Raw genomic sequence first — 24,131 nt, 5'->3', positions numbered from 1 at the left:
GCGGTAGCTCACGCATGTACTCCTAGCACTTTGGGAGGCCGAGGCAGACAGATCACCTGAGGTCAGGAGTTTAAGACCAGCCTGGCCACCATGGTGAAACCCTGTCTACTAAAAATACAAAAATTAGCCGATGCGATGGCGTGCACCAGAATGTACAGAATGTACAGGGCCAGTGGGCCCTGTTTCTCAGAAAATTGGTTACAAAGATGCTAGATGTCTCATACCACAAGCTCTTAGAACAGAATGCCCTACATAGCTCAGGGTGGGCAAAATGGAGTTAGCAGGATTGGTTAAAACGTATTCATTATAGCATCCCAGCTACTTCGAAGGCTGAGGCAGAAGAATCGCTTGAACCCGGGAGACGGAGGTTGCAGGAAGCCCGAGATGGCGCCACTGCACTCCAGCCTGGGCGACAGACTCCGTCTAAATATATAAATAAATAAACTTGGAGGTAGAAAAGAAATAAATAATAAACATAAACTTGGTGGAAGGATACCTCACTGTGGCTGGCCTGCCTGAGGAACTGGTGGCAGATCACGGGAAAGGGCCACCCTCTGTCCCTGGGTTTCCCTTGCCCCCCACCCACACCGTTCCCACCTGTTCTTTTCTAGCGTCCTGGAGTACAGCCAGGCGGCGGCAGCCCCGAGGCAGGCACGGCTGGAGCCCGTGGCAGAAGGGAGCGGGAAGGGTGCTCCTGGCCAGCAAGACGGGCTGCGCTCTGTGCGCCAGAACCCGGCCCTCACGTGGCCGCGGCGTGGACAGGGGCTGCAGGCGGGGAAAGCTGCCGCTGCCACGGAGGCGGAGGCATCTGGCACCAGCCTCACCCCATTTGACCCGCCGCGCTCGGCCCCAGCTGGCCCGGACTTGCTGCTGCCTCCAGCGGCGGAGGTTGGACCTGCATCTCGCGAGCCCCCTTTCGGAATACGGTATGCAACAGGTCAGGCAGCTTTCTAAGCGCCTGCGATGTATTTTTTTTTTAATTTACGGCCGGGCGCGGTGGCTCACGCCTGTAATCTCAGTATTTTGGGAGGCCGAGGCGGGAGGATCACGAGGCCAGGAGTTCGAGACCAGCCTGGCCAACATGGTGAAACCCCGTCTCTACTAAAAATACAAAAGTTAGCCGGGTGTGGTGGCACGTGCCTGTAATCCGAGCTACTCGGGGGGCTGAGGCAGGAGAATCACTTGAACCCGGAAGGCGGAGGTTGCAGTGAGCCGAGATCGGCACCACTGTACTCGGGGGGCCAGAGCAAGACTTAGTCTCAAAATCAGTAAATAAATAAATAATCATTGGGTTTAGCGTCTTGGTGACAACAGCCACTAGGTGTCGGGGCAGTGCTGGAGGCAGGAGCTAGTCTATGGCGTGGGCAGCACGGGAAGAAGTGAGGAAGTAGAGACTGGAAGTGTAAAGTCTTTCCAAAAACTTGACTCTGGAGGGGAAGATAGGATAATGCGGGGAAGGGAAGGCTGGTGAAGGACCTCTTAGTGAAGAGAGATTTGTTGCTGTTTCTGAGATGGGAAAGAGAAACAAGTTGCAATGCAGATGGGGAGGATGGAGGAGTTGAAAGTGTAGGAGAGATGGGTCACTATCAGATGCGACGTCTGTGAAGGAGAGACTTCAGCTGGCCCACGGAAGGCTTGGAAAAGAGAGGGTGACTGTTGAGTTGATCCAAGCTTAGGTGTTGCCAGGCGGGCGCCACGATAGTAGAGAGGTTAGGATGCTGACAAGGGTGTTTGTGGCCAAAGGAGTGACTCTGGGAACGTAGGGAAGAAAGGGAGACCGACCGGCAGGAAGCACTGGTGAGGCAGGACCTCGGAGGACGGGAGGTTGCAGATTCGTTCCGGAACCGGATCGCCATATTCCCTGGATCCCTTGATCCCTGGTCTCTAGGTCCTGGATGCTCCAACAGAACTTGGCATAGGGTAAGCGCAAATACTGTTACCCACATTAACACAGTTTTTAAATCTTTAGAGACTTCATTTCCCTTGATGCCTTGCGGCCTCTCTGACTACAACTCCCATCATGCCTGGCAGCTGAAGGGGCCGCGATTCTACACAACCCTTACCCGTGCGCGCCAGTCCCGGCATTCCTCGTTGTTTTCCTAACTCACCAGCACGGCTCGTGCTTGAGAACAGCCAATTGGGTCGCGGAGTGCGAGCCGAGTCACAGGGGCATGGCCCCGCCCCGCCCCGCCCCTGCTCCGTGGCTGGTTTCTCTCCGCTGGCGCCTCGGGCAGGACCTGGAGATATGGGCAGCACCTGGGGGAGCCCTGGCTGGGTGCGGCTTACGCTCTGCCTAGCGGGCTTAGTGCTCTCGCTCTACGCGCTGCACGTGAAGGCGGCGCGCGCCCGGGACCGGGATTACCGCGCGCTCTGCGACGTTGGCACAGCCATCAGCTGTTCGCGCGTCTTCTCCTCCAGGTGCGCTCGGGAGTAGGAGGCGTGGGGCCCAGGGGCAGGGCGGCCAGGTTACCTGATTGATTATTCTGGAATCTGGGATCGGGGTGCCTGGGGAACGGACACGGGGCTGGACTGCTCGCGGAGTCGCTGCACGGGTGCTGCATGGGGGCTTGCGGAGTCGCTGCACAGCTACCCAGAGATACTGGTGTCCGAGATAAGAGTGCGAGGCAGGGGATCAGACAGTGCTGGTGACTTCGATTATTTCGGGGACTCGCATGTGGATTGGATGCCAAGGAATAACGGTGACCGGGAAAGGCGGGTAGGCGGGATGGCGGCAGGGACTGATGATGGTGGTCTCAAGGACCGCGCTCGGCGGAGCCGGGGGCTGTTAGCAATGGTTGTGCCTGGGAACTAGGTGGCCCGGTCTGGCTGCGCGTGAGGGCCAGACCTTAGCATAATGACGGAATACAGAGGAGGCGAGTGAGTGGCCAGGGAGCTGGAGATTCTGGGGTCCAGAGCAAAGATAATCTGCCCTCGACTCCCAGTCTCTGATTCAAAACCGAATGACACGTTATACCAGCCTTGCCATGTTAAGAATTACCTAAGGGCCGGGCGTGGTGGCTCACGCCTGTAATCCCAGCACTTTGGGATGCTGAGGCGGGTGGATGGATCACTTGAGGTTAGAAGTTCGAGACTAGCCTGGCCAACGTGGTGAAACTCCATCTCTACTAAAAATTCAAAAATTAGCTGGGCGCTGCGGCAGGCGCCTGTAATCCCAGCTACTCAGGAGGCTGAGGCAGGAGAATCGCTTGAACCCGAGAGGCGGAAGTTGCAGTGAGCCAAGATCATGCCATTGCACTCCAGCCTGGGCAAACAAGTGAGACTCTGCCTCAAAAAAAAAAAAAAAAGAAAAAGAAAAAGAAAAAGAAAAAAGAAAAATAATTACTTAAGATCTAGGATGAAAAGCAAGGACTACGGAGTAGCCACGTCCATAACTGGTCTGGGGAAAGGCGAGGACACAGTCAGTGACATGGAATCCTGATGTGGCCAAAGGTTCCCGGTGCTTGGAGGTCATCGACCCCTGGACCGGATGGAAGGTGGGGGAAAGGAGGATAGCCCAGGTGGCTTCTTGGAAATCACCTTTCTAGGGCAGGATCCAAGCCACTAAATTGACATTCCTAACCTGGTTCCATCCCACCCCACCCCTCTGCCAGGTGGGGGAGGGGCTTCGGGCTGGTGGAGCATGTGCTGGGACAAGACAGCATCCTCAATCAATCCAACAGCATATTCGGTTGCATCTTCTACACACTACAGCTGTTACTAGGTGAGTGGCTCTGCCCTCTCCCTGCAGGCCCCACCCCTCATCCCCCTTGGTCAGCTCAGCCCCACTCCATGCAGTCTTGGTGACCCACACAGCAGACGGCCAGCTAGCGCTCATCACGGAGCATCCTGGGGGGTAGGGAGGTAACTAACAGGCAATTGGTTTAAGTACTGTTAGAGGTTGAAGGGCTCTTAAAGTCATCCTAGGTCCCCAGGTTTTTTGTTTGTTGTTTTGAGACAGGGTCTGGCAGTTGCCCAGGCTACAGTGCAATGGCATGATTTCAGCTCAGGGCAACCTCTGCCTCCCGGCCCAAGTGATCCTCCCACTTTCGCCTTCCAAGGAGCTGAAACCAGAGGCATGTACCACCATGCCCAGCTGATTTTTGTGTTTGTTTTTTTGGTAGAGACGGTGTCTCGCCATGTTGCCCAGGCTGGTCTCAAACGATCTGCCCACCTCAGCCTCCCAAAGTGCTGGGATTACAGGTGTGAGCTACCATGCCCCGCCAGCACCCCAGTTTTATGGAAAAGATGCCAAAATTAGTTTTTTTTTGATACAGAGTCTCACTCTGTCGCCAGGCTGGAATGCAGTGGTGCTATCTCTGCTCACTGCAACCTCTGCCTCCCAGGTTCAAGCAATTCTACCTGCCTCAGCCTCCCGAGTAGCTGGGATTACAAGTGCCCATAAACCACACTGGCTAATTTTTGTATTTTTAGTAGAAATGAGGTTTCGCCATGTTAGCCAGGCTGGTCTTGAACTCCTGACCTCAGGTAATCTGCCCGCCTTGGCCTCCCAGAGTGCTGGGATTACAGGCATGAGCCACAACGCCTGGCTGCCCAAAATTACTTTTTGAGGAGAATCTGAGCATAAGCTATCTTTTATCTCATTTAAGGCTCAGCAGGAAAATTCGTATATGGTCCCAGGGATTATTGAACAGATAGGGAAACCAAGGGTATGGGGGACAGTGACACCCCAGGCCCTGTTGACGCCATACGCTGGAGATGAGACTACCCATAACCACCCTTCCCAGAAGGCCCCCACGCTCCCTTTGAGTCACCCTCCCAGTTCCAGCGAAGGCATCCCTAATGCCTTCTCTGGAAGGGAGAAGAGGGAGGCCCAGCACCACGGTTCCTGGCAGACATATGGTTCAGACTCGGCTGATTTATTTAAGAAATTTTATTGCTCATGGGCCGGGCGCGGTGGCTCAAGCCTGTAATCCCAGCACTTTGGGAGGCCGAGGCGGGTGGATCACGAGGTCAAGAGATCAAGACCATCCTGGTCAACATGGTGAAACCCCGTCTCTACTAAAAAAATACAAAAAGTTAGCTGGGCGCAGTGGTGCGTGCCTGTAATCCCAGCTACTCAGGAGGCTGAGGCAAGAGAATTGCCTGAGCCCAGGAGGCGGAGGTTGCGGTGAGCCGAGATCGCGCCATTGCACTCCAGCCTGGGTAACAAGAGCGAAACTCCATCTCAAAAAAAAAAAAAAGAAAAGAAATTTTATTGCTCAGAACTTTCCGTCCCTGGGCAATGGCAAGAGCTTCAGAGACCAGCCCCTGGGAGGGGACCTGTCAAAGCCATGTGTGTGTGTGTGTGTGTGTGTGTGTGTGTGAGAGAGAGAGAGAGAGAAAGAGAGAGAGAGATGGAGTCTTGCTCTGTTGCCCAGCCTGGAGTACAGTGGTGCCATGTCGGCTCACTGCAACCTCTGCCTACCGAGTTCAAGCGATTCTCCTGCCTCAGCCTTCCGAGTAGCTGGGACTGCAGATGCACCACCATGCCCAGCTAATTTCTGTATTTTTAGTAGAGACGGGGTTTGACTACGTTGGCCAGGAAGGTCTCGATCTCTTTCTTTTTTTTTTTTTTTTTTTTTTTTTTTGAGACAGAGTTTTGCTCGTTACCCAGGCTGGAGTGCAATGGCGCGATCTCGGCTCACTGCAACCTCCGCCTCCTGGGTTCAGGCAATTCTCCTGCCTCAGCCTCCTGAGTAGCTGGGATTACAGGCACGTGCCACCATGCCCAGCTAATTTTTTGTATTTTTAGTAGAGACGGGGTTTCACTATGTTGACCAGGATGGTCTCGATCTCTTGACCTCGTGATCCACCCGCCTCGGCCTCCCAAAGTGCTGGGATTACAGGCTTGAGCCACCGCGCCCGGCCGGTCATCTCAATCTCTTGAACTCGTGATCCGCCTACCTTAGCCTCCCAAAGTGCTAGGATTACAGGCACGAGCCACCACACCACACCTGGCCTCTTTTTTTTTTTTTTTTAAGAGATCATCTTGCTCTGTTGCCCAAGCTGGAGTGCAGTGGCACAATCATAGCTCACTGTAACCTGAAACTCCTGGCTCAAGTGGTTCTCCTGAGTAGCTGGGACTACAGGCACATGCCACTGCATCCAGTTTTGGTGGTTTTTTTTTTTGAGACGGAGTCTCACTGCTCTGTCACCAGGCTGGAGTGCAGTGGCACAATCTCAACTCACTGCGTCCTCCGCCTCCTGGTTCAAGTGATTCTTCTGCGTCAGCTGGGACTACAAGCACACACCACCATGCCTGGCTAATTTTTGTATTTTTTAGTAGAGACAGGGTTTCACCATGTTGGTCAGGATGGTCTCGACCTCTTGACCTCGTGATCGGCATACCTCGGCCTCCCAAAGTGCTGGGATTACAGGGGTGAGCTACCGTGCCCGGCCCACTTAGCTGATTTTTAATTTTTTTTTTTTTAGATGAAGTCTTGCTCTTGTTGCCCAAGCTAGAGTGCAGTGGCATGATCTCAGCTCACTGCAACCTCCACCTCCCAGGTTTAAGAGATTCTCTTGCCTCAGCCTCCCCAGTAGCTGGAATTACAGGTGCCCACCACCATGCCTGGCTAATTTTTGTATTTTTTGTAGAAACGGTGTTTTACCATGTTGGCCAGCCTGGTCTCGAACTGACGACCTCAGGTGATCCACCTGCCTCCGCCTCCCAAAGTGCTAGGATTATAGGCATGAGCCACTGTGCCCAGCTGAATTTTTAAATTTTTGATAGAGATTGGGTCTTGCTATGTTGCCAGTCCCTGAAGCTCACACTGGCTCCTCTTCTGCCTTGCAGGTTGCCTCCGGACGCGCTGGGCCTCTGTCCTGCTGCTGCTGAGCTCCCTGGTCTCTCTCGCTGGTTCTGTCTACCTGGCCTGGATCCTGTTCTTCGTGCTCTATGACTTCTGCATTGTTTGCATCACCACCTATGCCATCAACATGGGCCTGATGTGGCTCAGTTTCCAGAAGGTCCAAGAACCCCAGGGCAAGGCTAAGAGGCACTAAGCCCTCACCCTGAGCCAGGCTGGCCTTATCTGCTTTGCCTTGGCATGTGAGCCTTGCCCATGGGGGCATATCTGGGTCCCTAGAATGCTCTTAGGTCCCTAGATGCAGGGACTCTAGTTTCGGGGCCTTCTAGAGTCCTCCCTCCCTCTCCCATACCCACACATGACAATGGACCAAATTGCCACATGCTCTTTTTTCCACCCAGTGCCCGTGACTCTGTCCCCAGGGGCTGGTCTCCAAAGCTCTTGCCATTGCCCAGGGAGGGAAGGTTCTGAGCAATAAAGTTTCTTAGATAAATCAGCCAAGTCTGAACCATGTATCTGCCAGGGACTGTGGTGCTGGGCCTTCTCTGGAGCTGGGAAGGGTGAGTCAGAAGGAGTGGAGGGCCTGCTGGGAAGGGTGGTTATGGGTACTCTCATTTCCAGTGTGTGGAGTCAGCAAGGCCTGGGCGCCATCAGCTCCCACCCCCAGGAAACAGGCTGGTAGCTTGTTTCTACTGTGCACACGAACCAGGCCTCCTCTCCCGGGAAGGCTGAGCACACACCTGCAAGGGTAGGCTGCCTTTCTCGTTCTGTGAATGCTTGCTGGGAAGTTCTTCCTTGAGTTTAACCTTAACCCCACCAGCTGCCTTATCAACCATCGAAAGCTAGTCTTGGTAGCCCCAGAAGGCCAGAGCCAGGTTGTGAAGGTTTTTGTTTTGCCTAATATGCCCTGAGCACTTACCTACATGCCAAGCACTGTTTAAGAACTTGTGTTGGCTGGGTGCAGTGGCTCACACCTGAAATCCCTGTACTTTGGGAGGCTAAGGCAGGAGGATCACTTGAGGCCAGGAGTTCCAGACCAGCCTGGGCAAAATAGTGAGACCCCTGTCTCTACAAAACAAAAATAAATTAGCCGGGCATGGTGGTATGCACCTGTAGTCCCAACTATTCGGGAAGCTGACAAGATCACTTGAGTCCAGAAGGTTGAGGCTGCAGTGAGCCATGATCACTGCACTCCAGCCAGAGCAACAAAGCAAGACCATCTCCAAAATAAAAAAAAAAAAAAACCAACTTGTGTTAACATGTTAAACTTGTTTAATCTCTACAGTGATTTATGAGGTGAGTACTATTATTATCTCTATCTTGATGAGGAAACTCAGGTACAGAGAGGCTAAGTAGTTTGCCTGAGATCACACAGCAGGAGGCTCTCAGGATTTGAATCCAACCTGGTCTATCTGGCTCTAGTGTCTATATGCGAAACCCTACCCACTGCTGCCTTTGTCTTGGGGTCCTGGACCAGTCTGGGCCAGCCTGAGTTAGGAATGGGAAGAGGAGGCATGCGTCCGAGTGTTCTTCCTGCCTGACCGAGTCCTCCAGTGGAAGGTGGGCACCGCTGTCACCCTGTTTCCCGGGAAGGCAGGAGGCCCAGGGACGTACTGGGATTTGCCAAAGGCTCACAGCCAGCAAGCGGCTGTGGGCACTGGCCCCTCAACACCCAGCCTTGCACACACTGTCTCTGAGTAGACCTGGGAGGGGCATGTGAAACCCACCTGCCCTGGCTGAGAGAGAAGTGGGGGAGTAGACATAGAAAGCAGGGACCGGGAGGAGCTGCCCGTGTGCCCTCCTCAGTTCCAGGATGGTGCTTTCATGCTGGGAGCGAGCTCACCCTGTGCCAGGCTATCATCAAGGTGTTTTCCATTCAACAACTGAGTTTCTCTCTCCCAGGCTACTTAAGTAGTAAGGAAGCAGATTTAAACCCAGACAGTCTGGCTCCATGGCTGAGGCCCAGAGAGGGGTGGTAACGAGCCCAGGGTCGCACAGCCACAGCCCCAGAGCTAGGAACTGCTGGCTAGGACAAGTAGACAGCTGACTCCTAGCCAACTGGGGGGTGGAGCAGAGGTGGAGCCAGGGAGACCCAGGTGGCCTCTGAGAGCAGAGCACAGGCGGCAGAGTGGCCCGGGGCAGCATGAAGTGGAGCTGGGGCCCAGCGCTGCTCATCGTGGGTGCCATGGTCCTCGTGGAGGGTGAGCTACCATGTGTGGGGGCTCAGGGGCCACCTCTGCCCCAGCAGCCCCTGCTCCTTGGTCGGGGGATTACCTGTGGGCGACAATCTGTCGGTGGGGATGGAACTCTCTGGAACTCTGTGGGGCAGGGTATGTGGCCACCCATGTCTACATAGGTGAGGTTTTCTCGGGCCAGCTAGTGTGTATCAACAGGGCCTGTGGTCTTATGTGTGTGGTGCTGCCTGTGTGTGTCCTGTGCCCACCACTTCCACAATGACCTCAGGCAAACTCTGGGCGCCTCTGGCCTTAAGTTTCCCTTTCTTTTCATCCATCCTCTGGGCAGCCTGGCTCAGCTCACAGGGGTGCCTGTGTGCCTGTATGTCTGTGAGGGGGGCGGTGGCAGGCAGTGGCCCTCTCTCTGGTGGACTCTGAGGCAGTTTCTGGGAAGGTGGGGAAGACTGAGTCTCTAGAGCAGGGATGAGTTAAGTCTCCATTTCTTGGGGCCCTCCCACCTTGGAAATGACGCAGGCTTCTAATCCTTCCTCTTAGGCCTCTGCTACTGAGGAGACAATTAAGCTAATGCTCTCCACACACAGAGGCCACCTCCCTGACTCAGTGGTGGGGGTAGGAGTTGGGGGTTCTGAAGCCTGGAGGAGGTTTGGCCTACTCCCAGGTTGAACCCCAAGCCCTGGAGTGCTGAGCACAGCTGAAGGAGAATTAATTACTGAGTGTGCACGCTGAATAGGTTCCAATAAAAGCTGTCTCGACCTCATATAAATATTTTCATTCTGGGAGGGGCTGGTGAGGTAATCACAGTCACAGGCAAGGACCCTGGGCCCGCCCCCAGCCTATCCCCTCTCGTCCCCAAAGCTAGGCAGGCCTGGCGTCCCTGTGTCTCACCTGTGTCTCTCTCCCCAGGTCTTCAAGCCGCTCAGCGTGGTAAGGTCTGGGGATGCAGGGCCTGGGCCTTACTTGGGTCTGGATTGGACCTGGGGTGAGGTCAGGACAGGGATCTGCTGTCAGTGTGACCCATCGCTCTCCACAGCCTGTGGACAGCGTGGCCCTGGCCCCCCCGAGCCTCAGGAGGGCAATACATTTCCCGGCGAGTGGCCCTGGCAGGCCAGTGTGAGGAGGCAGGGAGTTCACATCTGCAGCGGCTCCCTGGTGGCAGATACCTGGGTCCTCACTGCTGCCCACTGCTTTGAAAAGTAAGTCATGGCTGGGGCCAGGCAGGATCTCTGGCTCTGGGAAGTGGACAATTTGTCCCAAGCCCCACAAGGCTAGTCCCTGCCTCCAGAGTAATAATAAAATACTATTTACTGAGAATCTGCTATGTACTGGGTATATATTGTCGTTAATCGTAAAAACCACCTTTCATGGTAAAAGCTTTACAAATGCGAAAACTGAGGTTGCAAGGGAAGGACATGGCTTAAAGTCACAGACTGTGGCCAGGCACAGTGGCTTACACCTGTAATCCTAGCATTTTGGGAGGCCAAGGAAGGAGGATCACTTGAGCCCAAGAGTTCAAGACTAGCCTGGGCAACATAATGAGACCCTGTCTCTATAAAAAATATAAAATTAGCCAGGCATGGTGGCGCACACCTGTAGTCCCAGCTACTCATGAGGCTGAGGTTGGAGGATCACTTGAGCCTGGGAGGTCAAAGCTTCCAGTGAGCCATGGTCATGCCACTGCACTGCAGCCTGGGCAACAGGATGAGATCCCACCTCAAAAAGAGAAAGCCATGGACTGCTCTCTGCTATCATCCACCTACCTGTGGGATGTCTCGTGGTGTCAGTGCCTCTCCTTGCACTCAGCAGCCTGGACCTTGTCCTTCCCCTTCCAGGGCGGCAGCAACAGAACTAAACTCCTGGTCAGTAGCCCTGGGTTCTCTGCAGCGTGAGGGACTCAGCCCCAGGGCCGAAGAGGTGGGGGTGGCTGCCCTGCAGTTGCCCAGGGCCTATAACCACTACAGCCAGGGTTCAGACCTGGCCCTGCTGCGGCTTACCCACCCCACAACCCACACACCCCTCTGCCTGCCCCAGCCTTCCCATCGCTTCCCCTTTGGAGCCTCTTGCTGGGCCACTGGCTGGGATCAGGACACCAGTGATGGTAAGTGCTGGCCCAGACTGAAGCTCAGAGAGGCACTCTGCTTGCCCAAAGTCAGTCTTGGCTCCCAACTGTCCTGTCTTCAGTCTCCCAGACTCCAGCCCTAGCCCTGTCTCTTTCACCAGCTCCTGGGACCCTACGGAACCTGCGCCTGCGTCTCATCAGCCGCCCCACATGTAACTGTATCTATAACCAGCTGCACCAGCGGCACCTGTCCAACCCAGCCCGGCCCGGGATGCTGTGTGGGGGCCCCCAGCCTGGGGTGCAGGGGCCCTGTCAGGTTTGATGGGGAGGAGAGGAACAGAAGGGGAGGGGCCTGGGTGCTGGACTCACAGGGCTAGGGGAAAGGGCTGCAGTAAGAGGGTGTCTGCCACAGTTGGCTCAGGCATCTGTCCTTGGCTCCACTGCCTGGCTCCAGGGAGATTCCGGGGGCCCTGTGCTGTGCCTCGAGCCCGGTGGACACTGGGTTCAGGCTGGCATCATCAGCTTTGCATCAAGCTGTGCCCAGGAGGACGCTCCCGTGCTGTTGACCAACATGGCTGCTCACAGTTCCTGGCTGCAGGTTCGAGCTCAGGGGGCGACCTTCCTGTCCCAGAGCCCAGAGACCCCGGAGATGAGTGATGAGGACAGCTGTGTAGGTACGAATGGGGCATCTTGGGAGTGGGCAGAGCCACTGTGAAGCAAACCTCAGTTAGGACTAAAGAACCAGCACAGGCATTCACATCGCCGAGCCTAATTAGGGGGCTTCTAAGACCTCTTTCATCCCCTGGGATGGAACAGCCCCATTAGGGCTGAGAGACACAGGCGCTTTGGAATTCTACAGGTTTGGAGTTCAGGTGAGAAGAGGAATCTCTGAGAGCTTACTGAGGTTTTTGGGGGAGTGGCAAGCTTCCAGCAGGGACTCAACTAGCCTGCACAGGGTAGGGCTACCAGTCAGAATTCCGGCATTAAGTGACTGGCATGCAAATTGAATGCAAAATAATTCCTCGGATGGATATTATGTCTTAAGAGATACACTAATTAGCCAGGAATATGGGAGCCAGGCCCAGCCTGGAGGGTACAGACGGGTGGGGCAGGGGAGTGTGACAAGTAGGGGCATTTCTGACAAGGCCAGGACGGGGTCCCATCAGACCGGGCTAAAAGCTTGTGAATCCCAAGTCTGCCACTTGCTTGTAGTTGAAGAGCGAGGAAGTCGCTTAACCTCTCTGGAACTTTGGTTACCTTCGATAATGAGGCGAACAAAATTCAGCTTCAAAGGATATTGTGAGGATTTGACAGGAAGTGGGAAGCACTTAGCAAGAATTCAGATGAGGCACTCATCTGTTTCAGCCTGTGGATCCTTGAGGACAGCAGGTCCCCAGGCAGGAGTAGCCTCCCCATGGCCCTGGGATGCCAGGCTGATGCACCAGGGGCAGCTGGCCTGTGGCGGAGCCCTGGTGTCGGAGGAGGTGGTGCTGACTGCTGCCCACTGCTTCATCGGGTAAGTCCTGGGTCCCTCTCTGGTATGCCTCCCCCCCCACCCCGCCAACAGCCCTGTCACCCAGTGCCATCCATGCTGCCTCTACACAGGCGCCAGGCCCCAGAGGAATGGAGCGTAGGGCTGGGGACCGGACAGGAGGAATGGGGCCTGAAGCAGCTCACCCTGCACGGGGCCTACACCCACCCTGAAGGGGGCTATGACATGGCCCTCCTGCTGCTGGCCCGGCCTGTGACACTGGGCGCCAGCCTGCGGCCCCTCTGCCTGCCCTATGCCGACCACCACCTGCCTGATGGGGAGCGTGGCTGGGTCCTGGGACGGGCCCGCCCAGAAGCAGGTAGGTGGGCACAAGACCAGGGCCACTGTCTATTCTGCCTGCAGGCTGGGGCAGACAGCTTTCCCTTGCTCCACAGACATCAGCTACCCCCAGACAGTGCCTGTAACCCTCCTGGGGCCTAGGGCCTGCAGCCGGCTGCATTCAGCTCATGGGGGCGATGGCAGCCCCATTCTGCCAGGGATGGTGTGTACCAGTGCTGTGGGTGAGCTGCCCAGCTGTGAGGTGAGCCCAGGCCCCAACGCCTTGCCCAATAGGCCTCTGGCACCCCGTCACCCCTGTTCTCAAGAACAGACTTTCCAGGCTCGGCCTCTGGCCCCGCCTCCCCCTGTAACTAGGCCTTTTTGTCAATTAGCCCCCAAATAGCCAGAGCCTCCCTAGCCCCCTCTGCCATCCTGCACAGCTGCCTATAAGAAGTCACCCAGTGTCACCTGACCTGACAGGGCCTGTCTGGGGCACCACTGGTGCATGAGGTGAGGGGCACATGGTTCCTGGCCGGACTGCACAGCTTCGGAGATGCTTGCCAAGGCCCCACCAGGCCGGCGGTCTTCACTGCGCTCCCTGCCTACGAGGACTGGGTCAGCAGTTTGGACTGGCAAGTCTACTTCGCCGAGGAGCCAGAGCCCGAGACTGAGACCGGAAGCTGCCTGGCCAACATGAGTATGTAGCCCTGGGGCCTTCTGCCAAACCCCGTCTCTCCAGAACCCTTCTCTCTCCAGCGAGGGGGCACGCCATTCTAACCCACTCTAGCTGCCTTGGGTCGGTGGCGCAACAGGCAAACCCATTTAATTCACTCTGATACTTTGTCACCGTGTGACTTGGAGCAGGCCACTCAACCGCTTTAGCCTCAGTATTCTCATCTGTCATGGCGGCCAAGACAGACCCTGTTCCTTCGAGGAATGGGGAACAAGGGAGCAAAGCCATGAGGATGAGGACAACCCCACCCTCCTTCCTTCCCCACAGGCCAACCAGCCAGCTGCTGACGGGGAACCTGGCTGTTCTGAGGATGAGAGAACATAGGGAGGGAACTGGCATCACTGCCCTGCCCTCCCCACCCCGCCATGTGCGATTCCAGGCACAGGGCAGGCCCAGAAGCCCAGCAGCTGTGAGAAAGAACGTGCCTGAGACCACAGGTGCCAACTCCCCACCCAGCAGGACAGGGGTGTCTGTGAACGCTCCCATGCCCAGCTCTGCTCTGACGCAGGCGTCCCAGCTTTCCTCCTCTGTCACCCTCTCAGATACAATCAGGCCAGCCATGTGTTTTGAAAATTTCTTTTTTTGGGGGGCAGCAATTTTCCTTTTTTTAAACTTAAATAAATTGTTACAAAATAGACTTTAGAAAATAAGTTACAAATTGTAGCAAAAGGCTCCCTTCCACAGGCAACTTCCCACCTGTGGGGCTCTGCATCCGCCTCTCCCTGGTGTTGCAATCTGGCTGGTGAGGGTGGCCCGGCATCTCGGCAGAGGCTGGCACTGGGAAGAGCACGGTGACAAGGCTGGGGGAAGGAGGTCCTTCAAAGACAGGGATGCAAGGAACACCCCACCCCTCCTTGAGAAAGAAGCCAGATCTGGGTCCTCTTCGCAAGGGGAGAGGAGAAGAAATGGGGATGCCCAAACTACTCCTGAGAAAACGTGGAGATCAAGCCCCTCCCTGCACGTGCCCACTCCCCCAGATTCTGATCTTTGGAGACTTGAAGTTCAGAGGGAGAAGCTGAGGTCTGCAGGCCACTGGGGTGAAGGGTCCAGGAGTTGGGTGGCGGGGTTGGGTGGAGGGGGCAATGACAAGTCCCCTCTGCCCGTCGCTGGTGCCACTGGGACTCCTGGGGAGAGAGAGAGGAGGTCACCGACTGAGGGGCAGACCCCACACAGCATGTACCCCCCTCCCAGCCCTGCAGCCCATTCCCCCACCCTTGGCCTCAGAGGCCCAGATGAGAACAGGGATTCTAGGCCTCCTAATTATTTTCCTAGCCCTGGTGAACTGGCTTCTCGCTCATATCCCTTGAGGTCATGAGAAATCTTCTACCCTTAAAGCCATTCTTTCAGCTCTCAGGTAACTCCCACCCACCCTCCACTATGACAAGGGCCCACCATCTCAGGGCCACCCAACCTCGGGGGCCACTAGATGGAACAGGTTTGCCTCTACTAGAGGAGGGAGAAGGCAGCTCGGGGACTGCTGAGGGAACCGGCCGCCCCACTCCCCAGCAGCCGCAGCCTGCAGCATTGCTGGGTGGAGGCGATTCCCCACGGAGATGCCCTCTGATCAGGGATGACACGGGCTAATGACTGTTGTTGCTGCAGCTGGGCCTGAACTTCAAGGAAACAATTATCTGTGACTCAGTCCTCCAGTTAAAGGCGTGCAGAGGGTGTCGGGGTGCACAGGTGGAAAAGGTGGTTTAGTTGGATCCTGAAAAGACGTTGGCAGCAGAGGGAAAAGGGGCTTGAATAAAGGTTAGAGAAGCAATGGAACAACACTGACAGGGAAAGACCAGAGGTCTAGTTTCCAAGAGAGGAACAGCAGAGACAAGGCACAGAGAAAGAGGGACAGGGAGTAGGGTGCCAACCAGTGACCCAGTTTCCATGGCCAAGTCAGCAGGGGAGCCATGAAGTCCATGCCCCATCCCTTGTTCGCTGGCACCTGGCCTGCTCTAGGAAAGAACGGAACCTAGACCAAACCAATGGCTTCCTCTTTTTCTCTGGAAATCATTACTGGCTGACTCAGGAGGGTTTCCAGATGCAGCAGCCAGGGGGTACCCAGTGACCCAGTGACCCCAAACACAAAGACCATTCCTCTTTGGCTACAGTGTAATGGAACCCAGCAGCAGCCTCGGCCCAACCATGCCCCCACGCACTACCCAACCCACCCTGCTATTTGTTACACCTGACCTGGGGGTGCTCAGTTCAGCATATTCTCAAACTAGTTAACTCACCCCGTAGCCAAGCCCCCACCCACCTCTTAGAATACCCGGGACTCGGCCGGGCGCAGTGGCTCAAGCCTGTAATCCCAGCACTTTGGGAGGCCGAGGCGGGTGGATCATGAGGTCAAGAGATCGAGACCATCCTGGTCAACATGGTGAAACCCCGTCTCTACTAAAAATACAAAAAAAAAAAAAAAAAAAAAAGCTGGGCATGGTGGCACATGCCTGTAATCCGAGCTACTCGGGAGGCTGAGGCAGGAGAATTGCCTGAACCTAGGAGGCGGAGGTTGCGATAAGCCGAGATCGCGCCATTGCACATCAGCCTGGGTAACAAGAGCGACACTCCATCTCAAAAAAAAAAAAAAAAAAAAAAAAAAAAGAATCCCCGAGACTCCTTCTCACTCCTCACTCCCCCATCTGCTTTGGGGCCGGATTTCACCCTCCACCATGTGTCCACCTCCTCCTGGGACCCTTCAGTCCTCCACCCAAGCCCTTCATGCCCCCGTACCAGAGCCGGCCACTGTACACTCCTGCTGGTGCTGCTGCTGGTGCTGCATGAAGCTGATTCGGCGGCGGAAGTGGCGGGGACAATGGGGGCAGGTGAAAGGCCCCTCCCGGGGTGCGTGGACCCGCCCATGGCCCTCCAGCCGGGCAGCTGTCCGGAAGGCCTTGCCACAGATGCTGCAGCAGTGGCGCTTGGGGTCCGTGTGGGTCCTGCTGTGGTTCTTAAGAGACAGCAGGTTGGGGAGAAGTTTGGGGCAAAGGGAGCAGGGGTATAGCCCCGTGGTGTGGGCCTTCTGGTGGTTCAGCAGGCTGCCGGCATGTCGGTAGGAGCGCCCGCACTGGGCACAGCGGAAGGGCCGCTCCTTGTCCTCAGCTGCCATGGACGTCACTGCTTGTCCTCTCCTGGCTGTCTCTGCACTCTCTCCTGGGCCTCTGGAGGTTTCTGATGGGGCCTCCCGGGCTTTCCCTTGACCAGGGAGGCCCACCTCATCCTCCCAAGTCCCTGCTTTGGGATCTCTGGCCTCCTCCATTTGGGCTGGCACCTGGCTGTGGCCCTGGGCATGAGCCTGCAGGTGGCTGGTCAGTTCGTGGTAGGATTCAAAGGCCTTGCCACAGTCAGGGCAGGCAGAGGTCTGGGCATCTATGTGGTTGTGACTGTGGCTCTTAGTGGCCACAGGAATCAAGATATCCTTGGAGCAGAGTAGGCAATAGTGTTGGTCTGTCTTGTGGGTGTTGTGGTTCAAGAGGCTGCCAGACTGGCAGTAAGTCTTGCCACACCGGCTGCAAGAGGAGTGGCTCCCTGGCTGCAGCTGAGAGCTGTTGTTCCAGCTATCCATGTGACTCAGACTAGGTCCATTCAGCTGGCGGTCACCAGCATGGCAAGGACTCCTGGGAACACTGTCCTCTGGCTCCTCTGGCTTGGTCAGGAACTGCGGAACCCAGCTTCCACTGTGATTCCCCAGTCCCCCACCTCCTGGCCACCCACCTGCCTTCTCTGTGCCCCAGGACAGTGACTCTGGGGCTTCTGAGCCTGCTGCCCTGAGGGGGCTCTGACTGCACTCCCCTGGTCTTGGGACTCCATCCTCCAGCTGGGGTACTGGCTCAGTACCACCTAATCGGGCCTCTAGTCCTGGGTCACCAGGCAGGCTCGCCTCACTGCCCACTGTGCCATCCAGGTCTCCCTGGCCATGGGCTGGCTCCCTTTCTGTCTCCTCATGCTCCCGCAGGTGCCGCTCCAAAGATCCCCGGCCAGGGAAGCCGCGGCCACAGAGGGCACAACGCACAGCAGAGCGCCTGGACCGTCCCGCCCGCCGCCGCCGGTTCTCTGAGTGCAGCCTCTGATGGTCCTTCAGAGCCATGCGGTTGGAGTAGGTCTTGGGGCAGGTGGGGCAGCTGTACTGGCCCGTCTCGTGGCTGCGCCGGTGGTTCAGGAGGCTGCCAGCATGGCGATAGGTCCGCCCGCACTGCCCACAGCGGAAGGGCCGATCTTCCCGAGTCGGCTTTCGGGTGCCACCACCCCCACGCCGCTCCATGTGAACCCGCTGATGGCTGGCCAGCTGTTTCCGCAGGCGGAAGGCCTTCCCACACTCACTGCAGCGGAAACGTCGGGGATCTGCATGGATACGCCGGTGGTTCTTGAGGGACATGAGGTTTGAGAAGCCCTTGGAACAGGCCTGACAGCCGAAGTGGCCAGTCTGATGGCTCTGCCGGTGGTTGATGAGGCTGCCAGCATGCTTATAGGAACGGCCACACACCTCACAGCTAAAGGGCCGCTCAGAGCTGGCCTCAGTCTGACAGCCCTTCTCGGCAGTCTCCAGCCTGGGCTCTATCTCCTCCCCCTTCACAGTGGTCTCCTCCCACACCTCTTCTTTCACCCTCGCCACTTCCTCCAGGGGCTCCACTTTAAGTTCTTCCTGGAGCTTCTCGACTTCTGCCTGCCCCAGCTCCTCCTCTGCCATGTGCTGGGGCTCACTGCCACCTCCCGCCTCTGGGATGGGCCCAACCTGGGACTCACTGCTGCCACCTGCCTCTGGGATGGACCCAACCTGGGGCTCAGAGCCTTTGCAGCGAGGGTGGTTCCGCAGATGATTACGGTAGGCAGCCAGGTTGGGGTAGCAGCGGGAGCAGACAGGGCAGAGAAAGTCTCCGGTCTGGTGGATCTTTCGGTGGTTCACCAGGCTGCCCCCATGGCGATAGGTCTTGCCACATTGGTTGCAGCGAAAGGGGCGAGGCTGAGCCTCCAGCAAATTTTCCCCACTCTGCATGCAAAGGCTGTCTCTCAAGGGGGTGCCTGCTCCCTCTTCAGACTTGGCATCTCCACCCTCTCCAGAGACAGAAGTCACTATGTCTTCCAAGACACTGTCCACGACCATCTCTGTGGCATCACCTGCCGCTCCCAAGGGGCTGGGAGCCTTGTCTACTGTAGTCCCAGAACTCTGACTTTGGTGGTGGCGCTCCAGGCTCCCCAGGTCATCGTAGGTCTGACCGCAGCAGCCACAGATGTGCCCATACCCTGCACCATCCAGTGCTTCCACCTCCCGCTGCAGCTGATTCAGCAGCTCTGCTTCTGAGAGCTGCAGTGGCGGGCTGCGGGCAGGAGCTGCCTCTGCCGCTCCTTCCTCTTCTCCCTCCTCCTCTGAGCCCTCAGTCATGCCAGAGGAACTATGGGCCTGGCGCCGGTGAAGCCTGTAGCCAGCACGCCCGGGGAAGATCATGCCACAGAGGCAGCAGAGGAAAGGCTGTGCTGAGGTCGCCTCCCCCGGCCTGTGGTTCTGGAAATGGCTGCGGAGGGCAGGCAGAGAGTCAAACTCCTTCGGGCAGAGTGAGCACTGATAGATGCCGGGTGGATGGCACGGCCTGTGGCTCAGCAGACCAGTGGCATGGGGGAAAGAATGCCCACAATCAGAGCATGTGTGAGCGGCCTCAGCCTCCCAGCCAGTGACAGCATCGGCAGAGTGGGAAGAGGAGTTGGGCTGGCCAGTGGCTGGCTTCTGGTCTTCATCCACTCCAGTGAGGCCATCGCAGAAGAGAGTTCCACCACCTTCCTCACCTCCTGGGATGTCCAAGTTGTCAAGGAAACTGGCATCCTTCCTTTCCAGCCCTTCCCCAGTGCCTCTGCTCTCTTTATCACCCTGGAAATGGGTCTCATCCCTCTCAAGCCCACATTTGTCCCCTTCAGATTCAGCCAGCAAACAAACCCCATCACTTTCCAGGTTGCCTTCAGCCCCATGAGAACTTTCCCCTGAAGGGTCTTGGGGAGAGTCCAGGCCTTCATTGCCTTCCAGCTCCTGAGTCCAGCTCCCCGCTGCTGGGAGTTTGGCTTCTCTACCGCCAGCCCGCTTCCGATGCCGCCTGCTCCGCCGCCGACTATGGCGGCGCAAGTGGTTCTTCATGGCTGCCATGGTGTGGAAGTGCTTGGCACAGGCCCCGCAACTGAAGTCCCCTGTCTGGTGAGTCTGCCTGTGGTTGATAAGGCTGCCAGAGTGGCGATAGCTCTTTCCACAGTCTCGGCAGGCAAAGGCCCGAGGAGGCGACATTGTGGTCTCTGTCCTGCTATTTTCCTTTTCCCCTACCCCATGAGTCAGGCTATGACGTTCAAGGCTCTCAGGGTCTTCAAAGAGCAGCCCACAGATGCTACAGATCTGTGCTGCTGTCCTGACTGCTGTTGGGGTGATATCCGTGGCCTCCTCTTCATGTTTGCACATGTCCCCCCGATCTGTGTGCGGAGCTGCCTCTGCCTCCACTGGGTCGGGTGGGAGTTCCACCTTCAGGTGGCTGGGGGCACCCTCGGCCCCAGGGTCTGCACTTCGGCGAGCAGCCTTGCAATGTACTCGCACGTGGTTGCGCAGAGCCATGAGATTGAGGTACTTACGGGGACAGAGAGAACACTGGTACTCTCCAGTCCGATGGCTGTGGCGATGGTTCACTAGGCTCCCCCGGTGGCGGTAAGCACGACCACACTCGCTGCACTTATAGGGCCGATGGTCCAGCGTGGTGGTGGGGTCCTCTTCCTCTTTGTGGGTGGCCTCGGCCAGCAGCTGGGTAGCTGGCGGCACTGATGGCTGCCCGTTTTCCCCAACTCCTTGCCGGGGCCTATGATGAGCCCGCACGTGGTTTTTGAGGGCAGCCGCATTGAACAGCTGCTTAGAACAGAGTGAGCAGGGGTAGACACCTGTCTGGTGGCTCTTTCGATGGTTGATGAGGCTCCCAGCATGGCGGTAAGTACGGCCACAGTCCCCACAGCGGAAAGGCCGGTATTCCTCCAGGCCACTGTCCTCCAGCTCCCCAGAGGTGCTGAGCTCTGCAGAGCCATTCAGCATCTGTGCACTGGGCAGCTGGTCCTGGCTGCTCTCGTCTGTGTGCCCATTGGTGGTGGGCATCCCTTTCTCCTCCCAGGGCGGCTCCTGCCTTTCACCCTCATGGGACTGCTGGTGTTCCAGCAGCTCACGGGGGAGCCGGAAGGCACGGGGGCAGTGGGGACAGTGGTAAGGCCGATACTGGGCATGGAGTCTAGAGTGGTTCTTCAGAGCCATGAGGTTAGAGAACTCCTTGAAGCAGACGGCACACGGGTAGATGCCCAGTGTATGGCTCTGGCGGTGGTTGGTGAGGCTCCCGGCATGCTTGTAGGTCTTGCCACACTGACTACATTTGTACCGCCGCTCCTCCTCGGCAGGAGGGGACTGGCTAGGCTCCTGGCCCCCTGTGAAGTTCACTACTGATTCAGCCAGATACTGTTCCAAGTTGCTAAGGAGGCTGCTGGCTGGGGTGGGGAGGGGAGGGGCCCTGGCAGAGTTGGTGGAGGGGCCCCAGCCATCTGTACCATCCTCAGGACCTGGCTGGCCTGCCCAGCCTTCTCTTTGTCTGGTGGGTACATCTTCCCAAGTACCTGAAGCTGCCGTGGGGTCAGGTACAGATTCACAGTCAGGTGTCTCTTCGGTATGCTTTGTCTGGTTTTCCCAGCCTTCACCAGAGCCAAGCCTTTGACCCCAGGTGTCAGTGGATACCGTCTCACGCTGGAGGCGTGCAGTGGCTTCCTTGGGGCGTGGGGGCCTGTGCCTGCGGCGACCCTCAGGAGCATGAGTCCTCATGTGGCTCTTGAGAGCCATGGGATTGGTGAAGTCCTTGCCACAGGTGGTACAGGGGAAAAGGCCAGTCTCATGGGTCCGACGATGGTTGACCAGGCTCCCAGGGTGACGGTAGCCCCGCCCACACTGCTGACAGCGGTAGGGCCGAGGGATGCTGTCAGCCTCCTCACAACCCTGGTTGGGAGATGGATGGAGCAGTTCTCGGTGCCGCGACAGCTCTGCGAGGCTGGGAAAGTGGCGCTGACAGTCGGAACAGCTGAGTGGGGGGGGTGCGTCCTCCATAGGGCAACGTGGCAGAAACCTGGAGGTTCAGAAGGAGCAGACAGGTGGCAGCACCTTCCTCTGGTGGAGGGGCTGAGGCCTAGGAAGAGGGGGCAGTAGTCAAAAGGAGGGCCTGAATTAACTTTGTTACTTGGTTCTACAAGCAACAAGTTTACCTGAGGTCACCAAGAGGTTCCCCAAGCATCCATGCCCAGGAACCTACTTTCTACTAGATCCCATCTGCAAGCACCCTCATTTAAGGCCTCCCTGTGCACAAGCTCCTTAAATATAGCAGCTCCCCTAGGCTTAAGTTAACCCTACAGGTATAGCAAAGGAAATTAAAGTTTAGGGGGATGCAACCTACTTCTGATCACAGACCTATTATCAGGTTCTTCAGACCAGACTCAAAAGGCATTACTTGTCCTTTAACCCTCTGCTCCCTACAATCCTTAAGACAAAAATTTTGTGACATCTTAAAAGAACAGCAGAACCTTTTCTAAGCCTTTCAATAAGAAAAGTCCAAATCTTCCTCCTTCAAATCTCAGCTAAACAGAGTAGCCGAGAAGCGCTGAAAAAGCAGCTTCTTTCCTCCAGTTAACAGCTGAGGACCTGAAGGAGAGGTTAGAGGCCTTCTTCAGGGAAAAGGCTGGCTTGTTTGCCCACTTCCCTGAGTCCTTTCAGTGTCACTAGGTCTCTTTTCCAAAAGACTCTTAGCTAGGCCAGGCGTGGTGGCTCACGCCTGTAATTCCAGCACTTTGGGAGGCCGACGCAGGCAGATCACCTGAGGTCAGGAGTTCGAGACCAGCCTGCCCAACATGCTGAAATCCTGTCCCTACGAAAAATAACAAAAATTACCCAGGCATGGTGGCAGGAGCCTGTAATCCTAGCTACTCGGGATGAGGCTGGAGAATTGCTTGAACCTGGGAGGCAGACATTGCAGTGAGCTGAGATCACGCCACTGCACTCCAGCCTGGGCGATAAAGCAAGACTCCATCTCAAAAAGGAAAAACAAAACAAAAAAAAAAACCCAAAGACTCTCTTAGCTACTTTCTTTATCTACTTCCCTTGAACCCAATCTATCTTCCATCTTGGGAATAACGTCAATATGAGGTTGGAATGTTACTTCACCGCCTCCCTTTTCTCTCCCATGCCTCCTGATCTTACCCTCACCAGTCTTTCTCATTTTTATGTTCTGCCTCCTCTCTCAATACTGATGACAGCAACTCATGCAGAGTATTATACTACCATGTGCCAGGCACTGTGCTAAGTATATTCATTGTGTTACTCAATCCTCAAAACACACTGCAATGTCTGCTATCCTAGTTCACCTAAGAGCAAACCCGCTGAGGCCGTCTTCATCCCAAAGCCCTTGTTCTCTTATGCCTCGTACGCCCTCTTGTCCTTCTCTAACTCTGACTCTTCTTCCCGTGGGACCCCAATACAACTGTCTCCGACCCTAAACCCCTTCGCTGAACCTACCTCCCGAATTATCACCTCACAAAGCCCCTTTGCTCAAAAGTCCCCTCCCCTAGTCAACCACCAACGAAGTGCTCTGACCTCACTCATCTCCTCTGCCAATTTCCTCTCAGGACGCCTACCTCGCACCGGCGGCCCCCTCTCCTTCCCGCCGCGGGCGCGTCCGTTGGGGACCGCGAACGGGAGCGCGCCTGCGCACTGGGACCCTTACCCTAACTGCAGCCGCGAGCCCCAAGGGGTGGCTGTCGGTGGGGAGGGGGGGCTCCCGCGCTCCCACACACCCACACTCAGCCAGGGCTCCCGGGAGGCGGGAGGAGAGGGAAAGAGGGAAAGGAGAACGGGAGAAGAAGTACGAGGCAGAAAAAAGAGGGCGCAGCTGGCACAAGCCAGGAGTCTACCCCCAGCTCTGCGGACACTTCCTATTGTTACTAGGAAACAGGAAGTGTCCTTAGGAGCAAAAGCTTCCCCGCGAAACTTCCGCCTCGAGCGCGCTGCTGTCCCGCCTCCAAGCCGTCGTTTTACGCGGACACACTTCCGGCGCCGTGTTCTAGCTCTGCACGGCTGACTCCGCCCACGTAGGTCACAGCGGGCCGCAAGACGCGCTATGCTAGCCACACTTCCGGCAAGAGCGCCTAGAATCGTTCCGGTGCATATTGAATAGGCGCAGAAGAGGAAGAAATAGATTCTGCAGCCCTGGCCACAGTACTTTGGTGACACTTTTGTGGGGCTCCCTGGAAGACCTTTCCCAAGGCAGATGGGGAAAGCTTCATGAAATCCACTCCTTGCTATTAAAGGAAATATTCTGGAATATAAGCGGACTTAATGTTCTGCAGAGCTTGAGCATGGCCTTTTGGTCTTCCCACCTTCTGGTTCTTGAAGACATTGCCGGTGACCTGGCCCCAGACTAGTGCCAGGCCGGGGTCCCCTTGCCTCAGCACCCACGGAGATCTCTTGCAAGATGCTTATCCGCCGCCATAGACTGGA

At 56.5% G+C, this 24,131-nt stretch overlaps 3 protein-coding genes across 7 annotated transcripts; 2 read left to right on the top strand and 1 right to left on the bottom strand.

Moving 5' to 3' along the window:
• Positions 1-2,055: 2,055 nt before the first annotated feature.
• Positions 2,056-7,305, top strand: VKORC1 (vitamin K epoxide reductase complex subunit 1). Of its 3 annotated transcripts, XM_074382046.1 has the most exons (4): positions 2,166-2,418; positions 3,612-3,721; positions 4,122-4,202; positions 6,797-7,305. In XM_074382046.1, exons 1-4 carry the CDS (start codon positions 2,246-2,248, stop codon positions 7,003-7,005), a joined length of 573 nt encoding a protein of 190 aa, XP_074238147.1. In that variant the 5' UTR covers positions 2,166-2,245; the 3' UTR covers positions 7,006-7,305. The 3 variants fall into 3 exon arrangements, with proteins under 3 accessions (XP_003930102.1, XP_074238147.1, XP_010338961.1); XM_003930053.4 differs by lacking the exon at positions 4,122-4,202 and having other exon boundaries at positions 2,056-2,418; XM_010340659.3 differs by lacking the exons at positions 3,612-3,721; positions 4,122-4,202.
• Positions 7,306-7,441: 136 nt separating this feature from the next.
• PRSS53 (serine protease 53) lies at positions 7,442-14,253 on the top strand. Its single transcript, XM_003930048.4, has 11 exons — positions 7,442-9,010; positions 9,908-9,928; positions 10,035-10,197; positions 10,834-11,099; positions 11,222-11,376; positions 11,515-11,734; positions 12,426-12,576; positions 12,666-12,910; positions 12,987-13,132; positions 13,351-13,567; positions 13,871-14,253. Exons 1-11 carry the CDS (start codon positions 8,953-8,955, stop codon positions 13,888-13,890), a joined length of 1,662 nt encoding a protein of 553 aa, XP_003930097.1. The 5' UTR covers positions 7,442-8,952; the 3' UTR covers positions 13,891-14,253.
• ZNF646 (zinc finger protein 646) lies at positions 13,482-24,098 on the bottom strand. Of its 3 annotated transcripts, none has more exons than XM_039478150.2 (3): positions 24,011-24,098; positions 16,331-21,771; positions 13,482-14,727 (listed from the first exon to the last, which is right to left on the bottom strand). In XM_039478150.2, exons 2-3 carry the CDS (start codon positions 21,690-21,692, stop codon positions 14,606-14,608), a joined length of 5,484 nt encoding a protein of 1,827 aa, XP_039334084.1. In that variant the 5' UTR covers positions 21,693-21,771; positions 24,011-24,098; the 3' UTR covers positions 13,482-14,605. The 3 variants fall into 3 exon arrangements, with proteins under 3 accessions (XP_039334084.1, XP_010338962.2, XP_039334083.1); XM_010340660.3 differs by lacking the exon at positions 24,011-24,098 and adding an exon at positions 23,229-23,692; XM_039478149.2 differs by lacking the exon at positions 24,011-24,098 and adding an exon at positions 23,270-23,692.
• Between the last annotated feature and the right edge of the window lie 33 nt (positions 24,099-24,131).

The sequence above is a fragment of the Saimiri boliviensis genome, chromosome 12 (assembly GCF_048565385.1).
Source record: "Saimiri boliviensis isolate mSaiBol1 chromosome 12, mSaiBol1.pri, whole genome shotgun sequence".
NCBI classification, from domain to species: Eukaryota; Metazoa; Chordata; class Mammalia; order Primates; family Cebidae; genus Saimiri; species Saimiri boliviensis.
This window is presented reverse-complemented; position numbering and strand designations above follow the sequence as displayed.

What these genes read in the sequence shown, in the direction of transcription:
- ZNF646 (XM_039478150.2), bottom strand. Translation starts at nt 21,692, where the DNA reads ATGGAGGACGCACCCCCCCCACTCAGCTGTTCCGACTGTCAGCGCCAC. An exon ending in GTGTACAGTGGCCGGCTCTG is followed by an intron (nt 14,728 to 16,330) that starts GTACGGGGGCAT and finishes CTCTCTCCCCAG; the next exon opens with GAGTCCCAGTGGCACCAGCG.
- PRSS53 (XM_003930048.4), top strand. Translation starts at nt 8,953, where the DNA reads ATGAAGTGGAGCTGGGGCCCAGCGCTGCTCATCGTGGGTGCCATGGTC. An exon ending in TCTTCAAGCCGCTCAGCGTG is followed by an intron (nt 9,929 to 10,034) that starts GTAAGGTCTGGG and finishes CGCTCTCCACAG; the next exon opens with CCTGTGGACAGCGTGGCCCT. An exon ending in GCTGCCCACTGCTTTGAAAA is followed by an intron (nt 10,198 to 10,833) that starts GTAAGTCATGGC and finishes TTCCCCTTCCAG; the next exon opens with GGCGGCAGCAACAGAACTAA.
- VKORC1 (XM_074382046.1), top strand. Translation starts at nt 2,246, where the DNA reads ATGGGCAGCACCTGGGGGAGCCCTGGCTGGGTGCGGCTTACGCTCTGC. An exon ending in CACACTACAGCTGTTACTAG is followed by an intron (nt 3,722 to 4,121) that starts GTGAGTGGCTCT and finishes TTTTTTTGGTAG; the next exon opens with AGACGGTGTCTCGCCATGTT. An exon ending in AAAGTGCTGGGATTACAGGT is followed by an intron (nt 4,203 to 6,796) that starts GTGAGCTACCAT and finishes TCTGCCTTGCAG; the next exon opens with GTTGCCTCCGGACGCGCTGG.